This window comes from Macrotis lagotis, chromosome 6 (assembly GCF_037893015.1).
Source record: "Macrotis lagotis isolate mMagLag1 chromosome 6, bilby.v1.9.chrom.fasta, whole genome shotgun sequence".
Classification (NCBI taxonomy): Eukaryota; Metazoa; Chordata; class Mammalia; order Peramelemorphia; family Peramelidae; genus Macrotis; species Macrotis lagotis.
In genome coordinates this window covers 133,547,595-133,567,620 of record NC_133663.1, presented here as the reverse complement: position 1 = coordinate 133,567,620, position 20,026 = coordinate 133,547,595, and the positions used below count along the sequence as shown (strand labels likewise).

The following is a 20,026-nucleotide window of genomic DNA, read 5'->3' as shown; positions in this document are numbered from 1 at the left end:
GGAGTCTCCTGAGCTATGCCCCAGGGAGCACTGGGCATAAATTGGGGGAACACAGAGGGACCTCTGCCAGAGTGGGCACGTGAAGTTCAGCCCTCAGGGCACATAGCCAGCAGGGAGCAGTAGGAACCAGAAGCAGGCTAAGCCAGTAAGCAGAAGCCCCCAGGGCATGAGCCCATTGAACCTAGGGAGGGGAGTGAAGAGAGAGAGACTGCAGAGCTCTGTCCTCTGCCCCTGGAACAGGATTCTGGGGCTCTGACCACATTCAGATCCTGATCACAGTCTAGGCCTCCCCATAGAACAGCAGGGGCCCCCTCCACCTCAGCTCCGTGGCAGATGGGGGCGCATAGGATCATTCACAGACCAGGAGGGAGGACAGAGTCTCACACACTGAGACCCTTGTGGGAGTGTCCCAAAAGCTCAGGAAGCACCCTAAAAACAGGCTCAGGCTGGGAAAAATGAGCAAGCAGAGTAAAAAGAGGAACACCATTGAGAAATATTTCACATATGAGCCCAAGAAGGATCAAAACACTCAGTCTGAAGATGAGGAAGCACAAGCTCCTGCATCTAAAGACTCCAAGAAAAACAGAAATTGGGCTCAGGCTATGACAGAGCTCAAAAAAGACTTTGAAAATAAAATGAGGGAGTTAGAAGAAAAACTGACGAAAGAAATGAGAGAGATGCAGGAAAACCATGAAAATGAAGTCAGCAGCCTAGTCAAGGAAATCCAAAAAAATGCTGAAGAAAATAGCATGCTAAAAACCAGCTTAGGTCAAATGGATAAAACAGTTCAAAAAGTTATTGAGGAGAAGAATGCTTTAAAAAGCAAAATTGGCCAGATAGAAAAAGAGATAAGAAAGCTCTCTGAGGAAAACAAATCCTTCAGACAAAGAATAGAATTCAGGGAGATTGATGAATTTACGAGAAATCAGGAATCAACACTTCAAAACCAAAAAAATGAAAAATTAGAAGAAAATGTGAAATATCTCATTGAAAAAACTGATATGGAAAACAGATTTAGTAAAGATAATTTAAAAATTATTGGAATACCTGAAAGTCATGATCAGGAAAGAGCCTTGACATCATTTTCAAAGAATTACTATAGGAAAATTGCCCTGATATCCTAGAAGCAGAGGGCAAAACAGAAATGGAGAGAATCCACCGATCCTCCCAAGAAAGAGATCCCAAAAAACCAACCCCTAGGAATATTATAGCCAAGTTCCAGAACTCCCAAGTCAAAGAGAAAATATTACAAGCAGCCAGAAGGACACAATTCAAGTATTGTGGAGTTGCAGTCAGGATCACACAGGACTTAGCAGCAACTACATTAAAAGCTCGTAGGGCTTGGAATATAATATACTGGAAAGCAAAAGAGCTTGGAATGCAACTAAGAATCAACTACCCAGCAAGGGAAAAAGATGGACTTTCAATGAACCAGGGGAATTTCTAATGTTCCTGTTGGAATGGCCAGAGCTGAACAGAAGGTTTGATCTTCTCTCAGGTGAAGCATGGAGATTGGAGGAGAAGGGGAAAATATGAGGGACTTAATGATGATGAACTGCATGTATTTCTGCATAAAAAAATGACACTGATAATACTCATATGAACCTTCCCAATTAACAGAGCAGGTAGAGGGAGCTTTTATAGTTGAAGCACAGGAGAAAGCTGAATTTGAAGATAAAATATGGTGTGAAAATGGAGTCAGTGGGAAAAAAAGGGAAATGTAATGGGAGAAAGAAAAAGGAGAGGGGGAATAGGCCAAGATATTTCATATAATGAGATTTTTCTCTATCACAATGAAGTATTGCAATGTTATGGAAGGGGGAAGGCAAGGGGGAATGAGGGAATCTTTGCTCTCATCAGAGGTGGTTAGGAGAGGAAACAGCATATATACTCAGTGGGGTATAGGCATCTGGAGTAAGAAGGCGAGGACAGGGGAAAGGCGGGGATGTGAGTGATGGAGGAGAGGATGGACCATGGCGGGAGAGTGGTCAGATATAACACATTTTCTCTTTTAGTTCTTGCAAGGGCTGGGATTGGATGACCTGTCCGGGACCATAGGGCCAGGTAGATGCTCGGCCTAAGGGGTGGTAGGGGGGCTCAGGGCCTCTTGGCTCCAGGACCAGGGATCTGTCTGCTGCACCACTCAGCTACCCTACAGCAGAGTCAGAGTGAAAGGAGAGAGAAAATATAGTACATGGTAGTGGAGAAATATGAAAGGAGGGAGTTGTGATCAGCAATGGCAATGGTGGAAAAATATGGAAGTAACTTTTGTGATGGACTTATCATAAAGAATATGATCCACCCACGACAGAGTTGTTGGTGTTGGAGCAAAGACTCAAGCACATTTTTTATTATTATTATTTTTGGGGGGTGCAGAGCAAATGGGGCTGGGTGGCCTGCCTAGAGCCGCATAACAGGGTGAATGTTGGGTGTCTGAGGCCAGATTGGGACCCGGGTGCTCCTGGCTCAAGGGCCAATGCTCTGTCCACCACCCAGCCACCCCTACTATTACCTACTATTATATACTATTTTATTTTGGGTTTTTTTTTCTTTTTTTGGTTTTTGTAGGGCAGTGGGGTTGGGGTGGCTTGCATGTCACACAGCTGAGTGATTATTGGGTGTACGGGGCCGGATATGGGCTCAGGTGCTCACCACCTGACCATACCTACAATTATTACTATTTTTTTTAATTTTAATTTTTTTTCTCTCCCCTTTACTTTATCGCTCAAGCGAGTCTATTTTTTGGGGGGAGGGGTATTTTGTTTACTCTTAAACAAGAATATTTTATTAATGTATAAAAAAGATTATTTGTACAAAATGAGAATAAACATTAAATTAAAAAAAATTTAAAAATAAAAATAAAAAATAAAAAGCAAGTTTAGTGACTTGTGACAGATCACAAGATTTAAATCTAGGTACTCTAACTCCAGAGTCAATACTCCTTTGTACCTTATCATATAAGTCTTTTCTTTCAGAAAATGGGGGCAATTAATATGGAGGGCTTTGCAAATTTTAAAGGACTATAATGTCAATTATAACTAAACTAAATAATCTATTAGGACTTTAACAGCTCTCAGAACATATAACAATTAAGAAAGCAAAGTTATGAACAAGCAAAAGTTTGAGCATTTAAACATGAAGTGGACAGAGAAAGTTAAAGAAGCTGAGTTTTAAGAATAATTTGACAAAAAAATTAAGATAATCTGGTGAGGGGCAACTAGATGGTGCAATGGATAGAATAGCCTTGGCATCAGGAGGCCCTGAGTTCAAATCCTACCACAGACATAATTAGCTAGCTGGGTGAACTTGGGCAAGTCACTTAACCCCAATGCCTTAAATAAATAAATAAATAGATAAATAGATAAATAAATAAATTTTTAGAAAGATAATCGGGTGAAAAATAAAAATATTCTATATAGACTATTTTCTATAACAAAGGTTGAAAATAATAATTTTGATGCACATAAAATGGGAAAATTCTAAAAAGTAGAAAAATAGTATAATCAGGAAGGTATGGCTCTAAAGGAAAGAAAGGTTCAATGATCTAGCATGTTCAATAGTATCCATAGTACTCTGAGGCCTTAATGTGGAAAAGAGAGTTAAGAATTACATATATTGTTAAATTTCATGTTAGCAATATAAATGAAATGCCACAAAGTTGTAACAGAAAGAACAACAAACAAATAATAAACAAACAGCATATTAAGTGGTTCCTTTTTTGAAAAAGATGGAGTCAGAGAAGCAAAGCACAAAAGTGGCAAATAGTTATAAACTCAAGAAATCATTGCTTCAAACCAATCAATTATTATGATAAATATACAGTAGAAAAGGTCATGCAGCCATCAACAACCAATAACATCTTCAAAACAATTGGGATGAAATAAACAAGCATACATTTCCCCATCTCATAAATGCTAAATAGTCCTAATCAGAGATGAACATAAAAATTCTTAAATTACCTGAAGTTGCAGCTGCTTCCACAGTAATGCTACTATAAGGTGGAGGAGAAGCCTCAGGCTCAAGTATAGGTCCAGAAGAAGCTTGTGCTATCTGTGTTGAAGGTGATGATGGTTCAACAGCAGGTGATTCTGAATTATCATCTTCATTATGAAGCTAAAGAAAAAATGTCAATACACAAAATCAAAGAAAATATAACAAACTGAATATCAAAGTCTAATTTCCTATGAGAACTTCTAAAACAATGTCAAATTGATATACTTATGAAGATTAGTAAGCTAAAAAAATACTTAGAAAAGAGTTGTTAATAAGTATGGTCTTTTACTTCCAATTATAGAAAGACAAAGACAAGTTACATGAATTTGTTTATTAAGAGGGAAAAAAAAGTTGATAACAAGGTCATTTGTTGTGGCTTGCTTCACCTTTCTCCCCTTTTCTCCAAAATAAGCTAGAATTTCCCAACTGTACAATCACTCTACAGGACAATCCTTAAGAAATGGAACTAAAGATTCTCACTTTGAGAAAACAAAATTTACATAATCAAAAAACTGGATTCCAATCTAAGGGAATTTTAGATACTGAAATTTCAATAATCTTATTTAGAACACAGTTTATATACAATAAACTTATAAAATAGTCTATAAAACTCACTCTGTCTTCTCAATAAAAGGGACACATTCATTAATTGATAAATGTTGAAAAACTTTCAGAACATGTAATTGAAAAAATAAAATATAAATTAAAAACAATCCAACTTCAAAGCATGGATCATAAAGGAAGGATTGAAAGAAAAGTTAAGAACCAATGATCCAGGAGCAGCTAAGTGTTGAAGTGGATAGAGCACCCACCCAGAGTCAAGAGGACCCAAGTTCAAATTCAGCTTCAGACACTTAATAATTGCCCAGCTGTGTGACCTTGGGCATGTCACTCTTAACCCCATTGCCTTAAATAAAAAAAAAAAAAGAACCAGTGATCCAGGTCAAAGTGAAGCTAAGAAGTGACTGGAAGCAATCACTTTAATTATAAATTATTAAGATTGATTTCATGCCTTCTCTTTTACTACTTTGTTATTCCTTATTGGGAGCTGAAGAGAGATATTATAAAATCACATAATGAAAGAATTATGAACATGAACACAATTGTCACCCTTAGAACAAGTAGATAGAACATATTCTAAAGTAGAATATAATGATATTTACAAGAAATCCTTGAAATAAAGATTTAGAATAAAAATAAGGGGCTTGGAACACAAATTATTATGCTTCAGGTAAGCTAAAACAAACAAACAAATAATAAAAACCATTGGGAGTAAAGATGATTCTAGGAAAAAGTAATAGTAAAAGTAGACATAGGAAGGTAAACGGAAATTATAGTATGAAATATCACTTCTTAACATGTTTGTAACTAATGACATAAGATTATAAGTAAAAGAAAAATTAATTCGACAGCATGGAGAAAGAAACAGTGAAATTTTAACAATTCAGGACCTAGAAATTAGTTCAAACACTGACAAATTAATGAAAAGATAAGCAAAAAAGATGACACTAGAACTTTATAATTGTACAAGAGAATGGTAATTTTTTTATTTTAATTTTTGGTATCAAATTCTTTCCTCTGTCTACTCCCTCTCCTACTCATTGAAAGGAGAAGAAAAACAACACCCATTACGTATATGAAATTATGCAAAACATATTTCCACATCAGCCATGTTGCAAAAGAGGGGGATGGGCAAAAAAAGGGAAGTGAAAAACAATTTGTTTCCGTTTACATTCAGACACTGTTTCCTCTCTCTGGAAGTGGATAGTACTTTTCATCATTAGCCTTTTGGAATTGTGAATTGTATTTATCAGAGTGGCTAAGTTTTTCACAGTTGATCATCATCATAATTGCTGTTGCTATGTACAATGTTCTTCTATTTCTTCTTACTTCATTTTACAAGTTCATCTAAGTCCTTCTGAAATCACCGCTGGCACAATGGCACAACAGTATTCCATCACAAGCATATATCACAACTTGTTTAGCCATTACCCAAATGATGGCATTCCTTCAGTTTCCAATTCTTTAATACTATAAAAAAGTTGTTATAAATATTATTGTATACATGGATCTTTTCCCTTTATCTTTGAACTCTTTTAAGATTCAGACCTAGTAGCAGTATAGCTGGTCACCTACCAAGACACATACAGAAATTATATGAATACACCTAAAATAAGATTTATAGAAATAAAGAACATTATAGAAATATGAATTAATAACTAAAAGCTATGCCATGCCAATATAATACAAATGACAATTCTATCTAAATTAATTTATTTGCTTCAAATATCTCCTTTCCCCAGTCCATTCTCTACTATGCTGTCAAAGTAATATACATAAACCATAGATCTGGGCCACGTTATTCTCCCCTCCTCAATAACTTCAAATGGTTCCTTATCAATTCTAGAATCAATATAAAATTCTGTTTTGCATCCAATACCCTTCATTAGCTGTCCCTCCCTTCCAATCTTCTTACACCTTACAATCCCCCTTAACCAAACACACACACACACACACACACACACACACACACACACACACACGCTCTACATACAACATATGCCTGAAATTCTCTCCTTCTTTCCTCCCTCTTGGCTCTTGGCTTTCTTCAAGCTATAGCCAAAATCTCCCTTCTACAGGAAACTTTCCTGATTACTGCTCATTCAAATATCTTCCCTCCGTGTCTGTGTGTGTGTGTGTGTGTGTGTGTGTGAATTTTCTTATAACAATGACAAGATATTTCCTGAGGGAATCCAACTCACTGGCAAATTAATAACTTAATGGTTTCTCATTTGAAAAAGTCCAAAAGTTTAGTTTGAGGACTCTCAGCTTTGTAAAACTAGTATGCAATAGTCTGGACCTAAACTCTACTCCCCTTCCTTTGCTAGACTTTTCCATTCTGCAAACTTCTAACCCATGCTATAGTCAACCACCTGGGCCTCAAAAGTCAGACCAGGCAGTTCTCTGGTGGTATAATCAAAGATGGGAGACCAATCAGACAGGCAAGAGGACTACACTCTTCTTTATAACATTGCTGACCCTCATTTTTGTCTCTTAGATGTTCTACTGTGGAAGATACTAAGGGAAATAATAAAAGCTTGGTAACCAGGGTACCAAGTCTTGAGGAAAGTCTTTCAAAAGACACATCTCTTTTCTCCCTCTCCTGTGGTCTTAAGAAAACTGTCAAGTCCTACCAACCCACGTTTCCCCATCCCAAACAACTGAGATCCAATTATATCATTCACCTTTAAGTACTGAGAGCTAGATGCATACTCTGCCTTTTCCTCTCTTCCACCTTGTTCCTGTTTGCTTCAAGATGCAAGCCTTTCCTTGTGCACAGCGCTATCAAAAGAAAGTTTAACTTGGAAGTCAAAGAACCTGTCTTTGAAACCCAAGACTCTGCAACTTACTGTTTATGGAACACTGTACAAGGCACTCAAACTCTCAGGGGCTTCAGTTTCTCCAAATGTAAAGTATTTTAATTAGAATTTAATTATCTTTTTTAATTCTAATCCATGATCCTCCTAGTTAAAAATTCACCCCTTATTAGTGACCTATTATCTTCAGAATAAATCTTCAGGTTACCTCCTTCTGAAAACTTGCAATATGCAAAAGGAGCTAAAACAAACTAGGCAACTGTCCATATTTATTAATAAATTTGGGGAATGTTGTAATTTTTCATCTTTTTTCTATCCAGTATGAATGCTTATTCCAGTCTCTAACAAGCAGCTATAGATTTTACTCAAAATCCTTTTCGAGGATTCAGTGAAACTGGAATAATGAAAGCTCCAAAGTACAGATATATATAGATATAGATATAGATGATATAGATATAGACGTAGACGTAGACGTAGACGTAGACGTAGACGTAGATATAGATATAGATATAGATATAGATATAGATATAGATATAGATATATATGAAGGTTATAGCATATTATCAAGATTGCTTTCTCTCAAGATATGGTATAAAATGCAATAAAGACATAAATGCCTATAAGAGGTCACACAAGAAATAGTCTGTCAGAAATATTATACTTGCTGACTAATAAGGAAATATGTTTAACAGTTATACATATATAACCTATATCAGATTACTCTATCAAGGGGAGGGGAGAGGGAAAGAAGGGAGGTAGAAAAATATAGAACTCAAAACCTTACAAAATGCTTGTAATAGTAAAAAGAACCACAGCAACAATTCTAGCATACTTGGCAGATCTTATATGGAGGATTTTTGTAAAGATTTAGAATGAAAATATGATCATCAATATAGAGTTGAACATATAAAGAAAGGGCTTGCTATCTGTACTGGTAGATGTGGTATACACAAAACCTGAAATCAAAATATCAATATTTTATTCATTTTTGTAAGTCATTTACATGTGAATGTCTCTTTAATCTAATATGGTAAATTCTAAATCTCCATATTTAATTTTATCAGAGTTGATCAGAGATATAGAACTGAAATAAATGCAAAGAGAATGTAGCAATCAGTGGATTGTCAACAAACAAGGAGAAGGGTTGAGGAGTAACTCAAGTAACATCTTCAGATTTATAAGACTAAGAAGCATTAAAAGAAAGGCAAAAATAAAGAATAATGCTTGTAAAGTAGGAAAAGGAAGCTATCCTTAAACTAGAAAGAGCTGTTATGGTCACTGCTTCTCATTTCTTCCCTCCCATTAACTTTTCATCCTCATCAGGTTTAACATTTTCTTAGATGCTTTTTCTCTTTCCTTCTTTCCCTCTCCAGCCTCCTTTTCCTCCACATCTTCACTTTCCCTTGGATTTTCATGACCTTATTCTCTCAGTTCTCCTACCTCTATGACCCACATCCTGTTCTTATGTATAAGTATACAAGAGGACTCAGTCCTAGGTTTTCTTTTTCCTCTTTTTATGATTATTTGATCAGCTCTATAGGTTTCGATCATTTCTATGTTGGTACTCCAAAGTCTATACATCTAGCCCTCATCTGTTTTCTGAAACCCAGTCAATCAGTCAACATTCATTACGAATGCATATGCAGGTACCAGTCTCCATACTGGGAATGCAAGTACAAAGAAGGAAATAATCCCTAAAGGATTGTTTATCTACAAAAGAGGAGACAACAGGTACATCAGGTACATAATAAATATAGCATAAAGTTAATAGATACAAAGCAGGGGTTTTAAGGGGAGGACACTATTATTTGGGAAGAAGAGGAAAGGTTCATGCAAAAAAATGATGCCTGGGTAGGCCTGGGTAGGAAGAGAGGGACTCTGTCGGGTTAAGGAAGTTAAGGAAGAGATTCATTCCAGGCTTGGGGAAAGTAATATCCTGGATTAAGAACAAACACGCCAGTTTGTCTGGATCACAGTGTGGAGGAAGGAAGGAGAATGATGTACAATGAGGCTAGAAAAAGAGACTAGGGCCAAGTATGTAAGACTTAAAACTAATCCTAGGGCTAATAGGGAACAATTGGAATTTACTGAGTAGGAGAGTTACACAGTCAGATCTACCCTTTAGGAAAATTATTTTTTCAGCAGTGTGTAGGAAGGACTAAAGTGGGAAGAGAACAATTGGAAGGCTGTGCAAAAAAGCCAAGAGAGAAGTAATAAAGGTCTGCATTAAGGCAGTAGCTGTGTGAGTTGAGAAAGAGATAATAAGATTTGAGAGATGGATAGATCCACCTGGATATCCCAAAGCATCTCAAACCCCAATATGGCCAAATTGGAACTTATTTTCCCTAAAAATAAAAAGGTTAAAAAAACCCTCACCCACTTCACAAATTTCCTTTTGCTATAGAAAGCATCAGAGTAATTTCAAAACCTAAAAATTTTTACTCAAACTCAAGGGCCTAGGACTGCACAAAATATTTTTTGGGGCATAAGATGCTTTAACATTGCCCTTTCTCACACACACACACACACACACACACCTTCTTTTCTAAAATATCTTTTAAATAATATTTTATTTTTCCTCCAATAAACATGCAAAGACAATTTTCAGATTCATTTTTTAAAAATTATGAGTTCCAAAATTTTGCCCTTCATGATGGTAAACAATTTGGTGATATATGTGAAATCATGAAAAACATATTTCCATATTAGTCATGTTATGACAAACTCAAAGAAAAAAAACAAAAAATAAAGAAGATAAAAAAATAGCATGCCTCAATCTGCGCCTTTTTCAACATGAGTCCTTTGAAATTGTCTTGGATAACTGTATTGCTGAGAATAGCTAAGTTATTCACTACTGGCGATCATATAACATTGCTATTGCTGTGTACTGGTTCTTCTCACTTCACTTTGCATCAAGTGAATGCAAAAAAAATTGCATATTTTTCCAGGTTTTACTCAAATCAGCCTCCTTGTTATTTCTTATAGTATAATAGTATTCCATTACAATCATATATCACAACTTGCTCAGCCATTCCCCAATTGATGGATATCCACTTAATTTCCAATTCTTTGCCACCTCAAAAAAGAGCTGCTATAAATATTTTTGTACAAGTGGACCCCTTTTTCCCTTTTTTTAAAAAATCTCTATGGAATAGAGATCTGGGAGTAGTACTGTTGATCAAAGGGTATATAATTTGGTTGCCTTTTGGACACAGTTCCAAAGTGCTCTCCAGAATGTGGATCAGTTCACAACTCTACCAATAGTACCTCATTCCCTCCTAAATTCATCATTTTCAGCAGTATGAAAGATGTGAGGCAGTATCTCAGAATTGTTTTAATTTGCATTTCTCTAATCAATAATGATTTAGGACATATTTCATATGTGTGTATCAATGTATATATTTTTTATTTCTTCATCTGAAGACTATCTATTCATATCTTTGACCATTTACCAACTGAAGAATGATTTGCATTCTTATACATTTGACTCAGTTCTTTAAATATTTGAGAAATCAGGCCTTTCTCAAAGATACTTGTAAAAATTGCTTCCCAGCTTTCTGCTTTCCTCATAATCTTGGTTGCATTGGTTTAGTTGGCATAAATTTTTTTAAAAACTTTAATATAATCAAAATTACCCTTTTTACATCTCATAATGCTTTTTATAGTTTCATCATAAATGCTTCCCTTCTCCATAGATCTGAAAGATCAACTATTACTTGCTCTCTTAATTTACTTGTGGTTTATGTTTAAATCATGTACCCATTTTGACCTTATCTTGGTATACAATATAAAATGAGGTGTAATTTAACAGACTGAGTACAAAAAAGGTTCATTTAATAATCTATTAAATCAATGGTACAGTAGGGGGAAAAGGACTGTTTTTGGAATAAAGAAGACATGAATTCAAATCCCTTATGATTCGTTACATGTGAGACCCTGGGCAAAATCACTTAATGTTACCTCTAAGATCCCTTGTAGATATAATTCTATGATCTTATTTGCCAGGCACTATATTCTAGTGTACTGTACACTGAACATTTTTCTCATAAATACAAAGACAGGAACTAGATTTGTATCCTCTTGCTAAACGTGATCCTGGTGAGGAATTTCCTTTGCCAATGTAGGGTGGCATCTTCTTTGCAATTTAGAATCTGAAATGAAAGGTACCTAGAGCTCTGAGAGACTAAGTGACTCACCAGAGATGACAGAGCCGATTTGAATCAGAGGTGGGCCTTAAATTCAGCTCCTTCTGTCTTCAAGGTCAGCACTTCATTCCATATGCCACCCTAGATTTCATATAACTACCCAATTCTACCTTATAAGCATATGTACACACACACCCCAATATGTTCCACTATATATTTTATCAGGAAGTTTCAACTGAGTTTGAATATATTATTGTGACTGTGATGATCTGTTTAGTTTTATAAGTTATGCTGTTCCTGTGAAGGCATAAAGTTTAAAAATCTTTTAAATTTAATATATGAGATCAAGGAAGATGAGATCGTATTTAGTGCTGACTGACTGCATGGTGTTGACACAGGTCAATGTTCTTATTCTTCCACTGTTCCCATATGTCTATGAATCACCTTAACACAATCTCTGAATAACCAAAATTGCAACGGCAAAGGAGAGACATGTGGTGAACATATGTGTTGTTGCATATCATCAATAACTCAAAGCAAGAAAGTATAAAAGATAGCATCTAGGAAATGCAGTGAGGTTAGTTCAACATGTAAACAGAGGAAGGGGATAAGAAACGGATGGCACAAATGCTGCTCTGGTCCCCAGGCAAACAAAAGATCAAGGAGGACTCCAGCACACCAAGGAGAATCTACTCTGGAGAATCTGGGGGGTGGGGTAACAAAGCCAATATTATAATAGGATGAAAAAAGTAAGTTGTAATATTGGGGTATCCATATTAAAAAGGTCTCTAAAGTTTTATAGTATGGTAGATCAAAGAGCAAATTACAACATTGTTTTGGGGAAAAATTACATAAATTTTCTAATATTTTACTGTTCATTTGCTGTTACATTCTATTATTCTCTGAAGTAGCAGCTTATCTATGAAACCAAACATGAAAACTGAGTTAGCTGTAAATAATAATAATGAAAGCCCAATTCCTTGTTTCATGATGTATTAACAGAGTTACTTCTCCTAGGTCTTCTTATCTAGGGGCTACTTGGGAAAATAAGAGCAGTCTAAATCTCCTGAAACTTCTATGTCATTCAGAAAATAACAAAGATGGTGAAAAGCTGGAAAACCAAGTTTTAATCATATATACATGAACACACAAATAAAAAACTAGGCATCTGAAATCTGGAAATTTGGGGGATGGAAAAACAAAGTGATAACTTATTTCAAATACTGATCAAGTGGAAAAAAATTTTGGTCAAAATTTGTGTCACTTCTTCAGCATTCTGTTAAAGCCTATAGATCCCTTCTCAGAATCATATCATTAAAAAAAATTGAGGATGACAGAGAGAAAGTCAAGTATATTGAAACACAATTCTAGGTTAAGAACCTCTGCATTAGACAACTCTTTATAATTCCAAAGTACAGAAGTAAAATCAATATGATAGGGAGGATTCCAATACCATAGGAGGCTGGACTAGATAATAATATAAGGAGTACAATGTAATACCTTAAGAGCCTAAGACCTAACAATGAGAGTGAGCCTCACAACCATAATGTCCTGGGTTCTAATGGCACCCCTGATACCTGCTGGCTCTAAGACCTGGTCAGGTCTTCATGCTCAAAGCAGCATCTCAGAAAAGTCTACTCCTTACATTGGGAAAAGTACTTTTCTTATCTAGGAGTTCCTTATGCCAGTGAAACCACAGAATGAATTTCTGGTCCTATTCCTAAAGCTATTTTAAAAAATCATTATGTTTTAATATAACTATTTTTCATAGTCTCTCTTCTATGTCCTTGAAGATAGAATCAATATGTAAAATGATAATAATTTGTTCCAACTCTGATCACAGAGATTTTGGATACTGATACTAGAAGCTTACAAGGATCACAGACTTCTTACCTGCCCTGAGGAGACTGAACTTAAGGGACATTTGAAAGAAAGTTTCAGTTTGTTCAGGAGACCTCCATTTGTTTTTTTGGAGTTCCAATGAACTTGAAGGGACTTTCACCCAAGTTTGAGGTACCATATGTAGATGCAGAAAGGTATCTTTCTACAGAATTGAACGGAAGACAAAGTCAGTCAAAAGCAGCAGCTGGGGAGCTCAAAGGTCAATTAACAGTTCTCTTCCCTACTTTCTTAAAGCACAGAGGTAACTCCAGCTGTGAGTTCCATTTCTGATTTTGTCTGTTTGGCATTTGTTTGGCATGTTGACAGAGGGGAGGCTGTTCATGGAAAATGAATGCAATTGTTCTGATTTCATTTTGTGGTAGAAGTCAAGCCAATTAAAAGAATCTGTGCTATTTTGGTAATTAACAGGAATACTGAATTTGAATGGTTGCCTCCAAATATGGGCAAATAAAGAATTAATAAAGAGATGAGGGAGAAGGAAGTAGAGAAGAAAAGGAGAAGTTATAGTGGATGTGCCTGAGTATATTGAAGATACTATGAATCAAATTTCTATATCACATTTCACTACATTTTTAATTAATTATTTGATTAATTTGATCAATTTGTCTGGCCAACCAAGTGGTTTTCAATACTCAAAATACCTTCCATGGGCAGCTAGGTGGCACAGTGGAGAGCACACCAGCCCTGGAATCAGGAGGACCTGAGTTCAAATTTGACCTCAGACACTAAATAAATGCCTAGCTATGTGACCATAGGCAAATCACTGAACCCCATTGCCTTAAATAAGTTTTAAAAAATTAAAAAAGAAAATACCTCTCACAAAAAATAAAACCCTAGCACAATAGTCTTTAACTACTTATATCTCCCAAATATAAAGTCAACAGCAAGGGGCACCTACCAACACCAAGAAATGATCTGAGTGGCAAGAATCTTATGATTGGAAAAAAGAGGGGAATTTTCCTAACAACTTCTGTGCAACTGTTGTATCTGTCTTGAAACTGTAATTTCCCCAGTACCTGGCACAGAATAACAGTTACGTGACTGTACAGCAATTCGGGCCAATGTTATACAATAACAAATTTTAAAAGAGGATAAAGTTGTGTTTAAAACACAGGACTGGTTGTCAAAGCAGGGGTAGAACAGCTCTTATCTTCCTATTGGTTTGTTTACATACTCGTTAAATATCATCTTGGGAACCCAGTGTATACTACTCATTTTGAGGGGGATCACTGCTTCAGAGAAGCAGTAGAAAACTATTATTTATTACCACTGTGAGTAAAATTGTCAGTGGCAGAACATACTGAAAATAGGACCAGAATCAGAAATTTAGGAGTTAAAGAAATATATTGAGTTCATCTGCAAGGGAGCCCCCACCCAGGGGCAGAGACTTCCCTAAAGGAACAAGGAACAAAGGACAAGTATTATATAAATTCTAATTAATTAGGCAGGAGGTAAATTGAGCACAGGGTACCTCTTGATTACACAGGGCTTCTTAGTGGGGGCTTGGTATAAAATTAGGAGCATGTTACAACGCTGCCCTAACAGAGGGGACTCTTCCAGACACTTGCTGTTTCAGCTGAAAGGAAGGGTAGCAAGCAAGGGTAGGAGCTGCAATACCAACAGATTAGAGACAAAATAGAGGAACTATAGATAAAATGGAGTTACTATAGTTTTGTCAGCAATCCACACAACTATAAAGTTTTTTAGCAATAATGTAATGTGATATCACTTAGCTATAATCTGGCTAAAGGGTTAAACTGAATTCTGAAGATTCCCTATGGCTATATATGAGTCATGGATACCAAAGTCTCTGAAGATTTAAAAGCTACAGTTACTCAAAAGATAATGGTGGGTGTGTGAGTAGGTTGCAACTTATTACCAAGAAAGAATTATGAGAGAAGCAGCATAAAGAATGTCATCAAAGTCGCTTATGACTAAAAAACAAGGTGGGCACATCACGTAGAGAGAACAAGAACAACTGATGAAACTTTTACATGTTTCACTAATATGTACAAATGGAGAGAGAGAGAGAGAGAGAGAGAGAGAGAGAGAGAGAGAAGGCTCCAGCATGTTGGGAAGGTTGCCTTATGAGATATGAGGCAAGTTTTGCACAGGATGAGAAAGTGTAGATGGACTTCACTCTGCTTAGTTGTTCGGAATACTAGCATACTAGCACAGATAAAGATGAAGCCACACGGCCACTGAAAAATCAAAGTAATTCCATTGACTAGCATACCAAAATGTTGTAGGCTGAGAATATAAATATTCATTTTGTTTTAACATTTCTACTTTTCAATATGTTTTTATAAGCTTTGTTGGTAAATGACATCTAAATCAAAGGCTCATTCCTAAATCTTCCAGTTCGCTTCACACAGAAAAAAAAAAAAAAAATTCTTCGATTCTATGGTTGTTTATTCCTAAACATATTTGTATATAAATATGTTATTGGTCACAATAGGATATGGGCAATAAAATATGCAGAAAGGCACCAGTAAGTCTGCACCAGACTAGCAAACTGCTTGTGCATTGCAGATAAGCAGACCATCATATCTTCTTAGTCTAGCAGTTCCCAAGGTAAAGGAATGCTACTGTTGCCATCTTAAATTATTCATGATTTCTCCTCCCTGCCATTCCCATTTAGGTGGACATTTCTTTTCCTCCTCTCTTTGTGGCAATTTAATAAATATGCAAGTTTCTGTTTGAATTGTGAATTCTTTGCTCATGCTTAGGGTTCCACATTCAAGTTCATTTCTCTCAAAACAAACCTTCATAAAGTATGATTGTCCACTGAGTTTTTGAAATACCAAAGTAGGCACATGATAATTGACTTGACTTTATTTGTTATATAACAAATTTAGCTTCCCTACTGGTTCAAGATGAAGGAGAATTCAGGCATCCAAACAAAGTATCTAAATTCCCTAGGAAACATACTTCATCTGGAATGTGTTCTGGGATAGCCTTATATGAAATACAAGTCCTTATATCAAATTTCATTTAAAAGGCAACGAAAGCACTAGTAGTACAAAATAATGAGGAGAAAGGCCCTCTAAACCTCAGATTTGAGGCACTACAAAAGCTCCACTTGGACTGGCAATATATGTTTATGAATTTTGAGGGAATCATTCAAAATGCATTCTCCTTTGAATTTTTCTCTAACTCCTCTTGAATTAAGTTCACCTTTCCCTACCTCTGACCCTTTATCACCTATAAAAACTAAAGCTTTCAAATCAATTATTTCAATTTTGTCTCCCTCATGAGAACACAAGTTCTCTGAAGGCAGGAGCTGTTTTCAGACTTTTTACCCCCACCCCCAGTTCAGTGTGGGGCAAACAGTAGGGGATTAATAAATGTTAGTTGACTAGCTTATCAGTTCAGCCCAAAGACAGGACTTAAAGAGTTCTGGATGTGTCCCAACTTGCAGTTTACTCTTGCTGGGGATTTGTCTCAGATCTCAACTCTAAATTCAAAATAGGCCAATACGATGTTCCTTTGTTAAAATAAGAAGCAAAGAAAAAATTTAAAGATATTTAAATGTGCATAACTATTAGAATACTGAGTTTTTATAATGTTCCAGTTAGTTTAACCCCTCCACAAGTTTGAAATGCTGTGTACAATGGCAATTTGTCAGAAAAAAGTTTTCTTTCTTTCCTGCTTCCTTCATCCACATCACATAACAAATATTTTGACAACTTAGAAAACTTTTTGATTTTATCAGGAATTAGTACATTACTTGGAAATTGGCTTTTAAACTATAACTCCTTAATGAAGACTATTTCACATACTATTGGCTAGCATTGTGTATTGACAGCATTTGAAGGGTATTAAAAGAAATACTATATAAGTACAAAAATGGGAAATCAGAGGATATAAAACATTAATTTTATTTAAAATACTTATCTGTCATTGGAGGGTGTTATCAAGAGAATCCTATTATATGATTTCTCTCTTATCACACTCAATTTGGATCAATGTACAACATGAAAACAATGTAAAGACTGACAAATTGCTTTCTGTGGGGGGTGGGGGGAGGGAAGTAAGACTGGGGAAAAAATTGTAAAACTCAAAATAAATAAAATCTTTAATTAAAAAAAAAGAGAATTCTATTAAGTGAAAAAGTATAATATAATATCACTAATGAGGAGATGCAAAGGAGGTCTGGAAACCATCCTAAATTGCTAACATCCAAGACTCACCATCTTCACTTCACTTTTTTTCATATAAAAAATATTACACCAAGGCAATATCTATTCCAAAAGAAAGGGAATCTACTATTTCCTCTAGTACACAGCAGTATTAGGCACATAACTATTACTTTAAATGTATGAAAAAAATTAAAGAAATTAATCAATATTTAACTGTATAATGTGAGCAAAAAAACTAAGAGTAATTTTAAAATAAACCCTGCTACCAAGAGTTTATATAACCTTACATAGAATTTTTAATGTATTATACTGTATTTTCTCAAAAATTATAAACTAGAGGGGGTAGCTAGATAGCATGGTAGATCGAGCACCCACCTTGAAGTTAGGAGGACCTGTATTCAAAGAAGGCTTCAGACACTTGACCTTACTAGCTGTGTTACTCTGGGCAAGTCATTTAACCCTGATAGCCTTAAAGGGAAAAAAAAAATTACAAACTAGGAATAAAAAGCTAGCATAAATACCCTAATAAATTGGGCCAAATACTTTCCAAAATTTTAGAAATGTATACCTTAAATATGATAAACATTCTCTAAATATGGTGAAAGCTCATCAACCTAGATTATACAAAAGAGAAAGTAAGTCCATCTTTCAACCACGAATTCCCCAAGAAGCCAAAAATAGAAATCACAAGATCATACGCTAAAATGTATTTTATTCAAACAAAAGTACTTGCAGGCTACTTTTATTTTAGACATAAATGAAAAGAGCAGAGATCCAATCATTTATAAAATATGTTCATCTTCCTTCCAGAGGCAATGTTCAATTTCATATATAGTAAAATGCAATTAATCTTCCTGAAAAAGAAAATGAAAGTGATTGATCATCTGACTTTCAGATTACGAGGATGAAGAGAATATATTTATCAAAAAACCTTGGAAGTTGTGAACATTTCCTCTGAGGGAATGGTAGAGAAGAGGAATGTTATAATAGTCTAATATTCACCCTCTGTTTTAGAACAGATTTCAAAGTGCTAAGAAAAAGTATAAGTAAGATTCAATGCTTGAGAATGATGAAAAGCTTTTACAAATTGAATTCTGAAGAGACAAGCAGAAATGATTAATATGATAAGGAAGGGGAAAAGGTACTGAAAAGAAAGGAATAGAGATATATGAGGAACTCAACAAAGTTAGTTTTTTAAGATATTTCTTTATCATGAGATCATAGATTTAGACCTAGATGGGCAGTGGAGGTAATCAAGTCCAGATCCTGCATTTTTAGAGACTTCTGACATGGTTACAGCTAAACTCATCTTTTCCATCTCTTAAAACAAAAAGAATTTGGTTGATAATGTTAAAAAACAAAAAAGAAAAAATTCTTACAAAGAAATCCTCAGAGGAAAAATAGTAGAGAGAATAAAGAAATAAATAATACAAAATATACAATAAACCAGAGTAAAAAAAAAAAGAAAAAGAAAAACTCTGTCCAAGAGAAGGAATTAATAATATAATTTTTAAAACCTGGAATTGCAGAAACAAGATGAAAATAATTGAGGAACCCCTTTACAACCCCTTCCAACAATATGGAAAATATAGGGTAAGAAATTTTAAACAAAGCAAAGAAGCAAACAAGAGAACTGGTTTACAAATAATTTGTGGTATTGATTGGACAATACCTAGAAGCAAAAATGTATAACAAACTAGGACTGCTTAAAGTCTATTTAACTTTTTTAAGTGCAAAATCACAAACTGCTAGGGGAAAATTTCTTATTTAGTAATTACTAAGAAAAATATAAAGCAATTTGGCAAAAGAATAAGTTTAAGTAGCATCTTACTACTGCATGTAGAATTCCACTTTCTAAATGTGATACATTCTTTTTTAATTGCAAGACATGAATCTCTCAAAACTGTATACAGGAAAAGAAATAGGATAAGGTAGATTATAAAAAGCAAAGTATACAGATTGGATTGTACAAAATATAAAAGTTTTGCTTAAGTCAAAACACCCAGAATTAAAAGAAAAGATATGGTGGGCTGAGGATGAAAATCTTTGAATTAAGCATCCCTAATACAAATCTGAAATCTAAAATCTATAGGGAATTGGCACAAATCTAATTAGCTAAGTGGTTAAAGAGTTTGAACAATTTTAAAAATAATGCAAACTATAAGAAAAACTCTAAAAATCATTAGTAATCAGAAAAATGTGAATCAAAATAATTTTTAAGTTATCACATTCAATAGGAAAAGACAAGAAAATTAACTTTTGAAAGAACTGGAAGAAGATAAGCATGCTAATTCACTAATAGTAAGATTGTCTACTGATCCAATTATTTCAGAAAACAATTTGGGATGATATATGTAAAGTTACTTAATTGATTATATTTGAAACAGAGATTCACAAAACTATAGATCAATACCTAAAATTATAAGCCTCTGAGTTAACACAATAAAATAAATGCAATAAAAACTTA

The 20,026-nt window shown here is 35.0% G+C and overlaps 1 protein-coding gene across 2 annotated transcripts in view; it reads right to left on the bottom strand.

The window, feature by feature from the left end:
* Positions 1-20,026, bottom strand: part of NDFIP2 (Nedd4 family interacting protein 2) — a 98,097-nt gene that overhangs the window by 52,314 nt on the left and 25,757 nt on the right. For both annotated transcript variants that reach the window (XM_074191879.1, XM_074191878.1), the window contains exon 2: positions 3,960-4,113. In XM_074191879.1, coding sequence (XP_074047980.1) covers positions 3,960-4,113 — 154 coding nt within the window. The remainder of the gene's footprint in view (positions 1-3,959; positions 4,114-20,026) is intronic.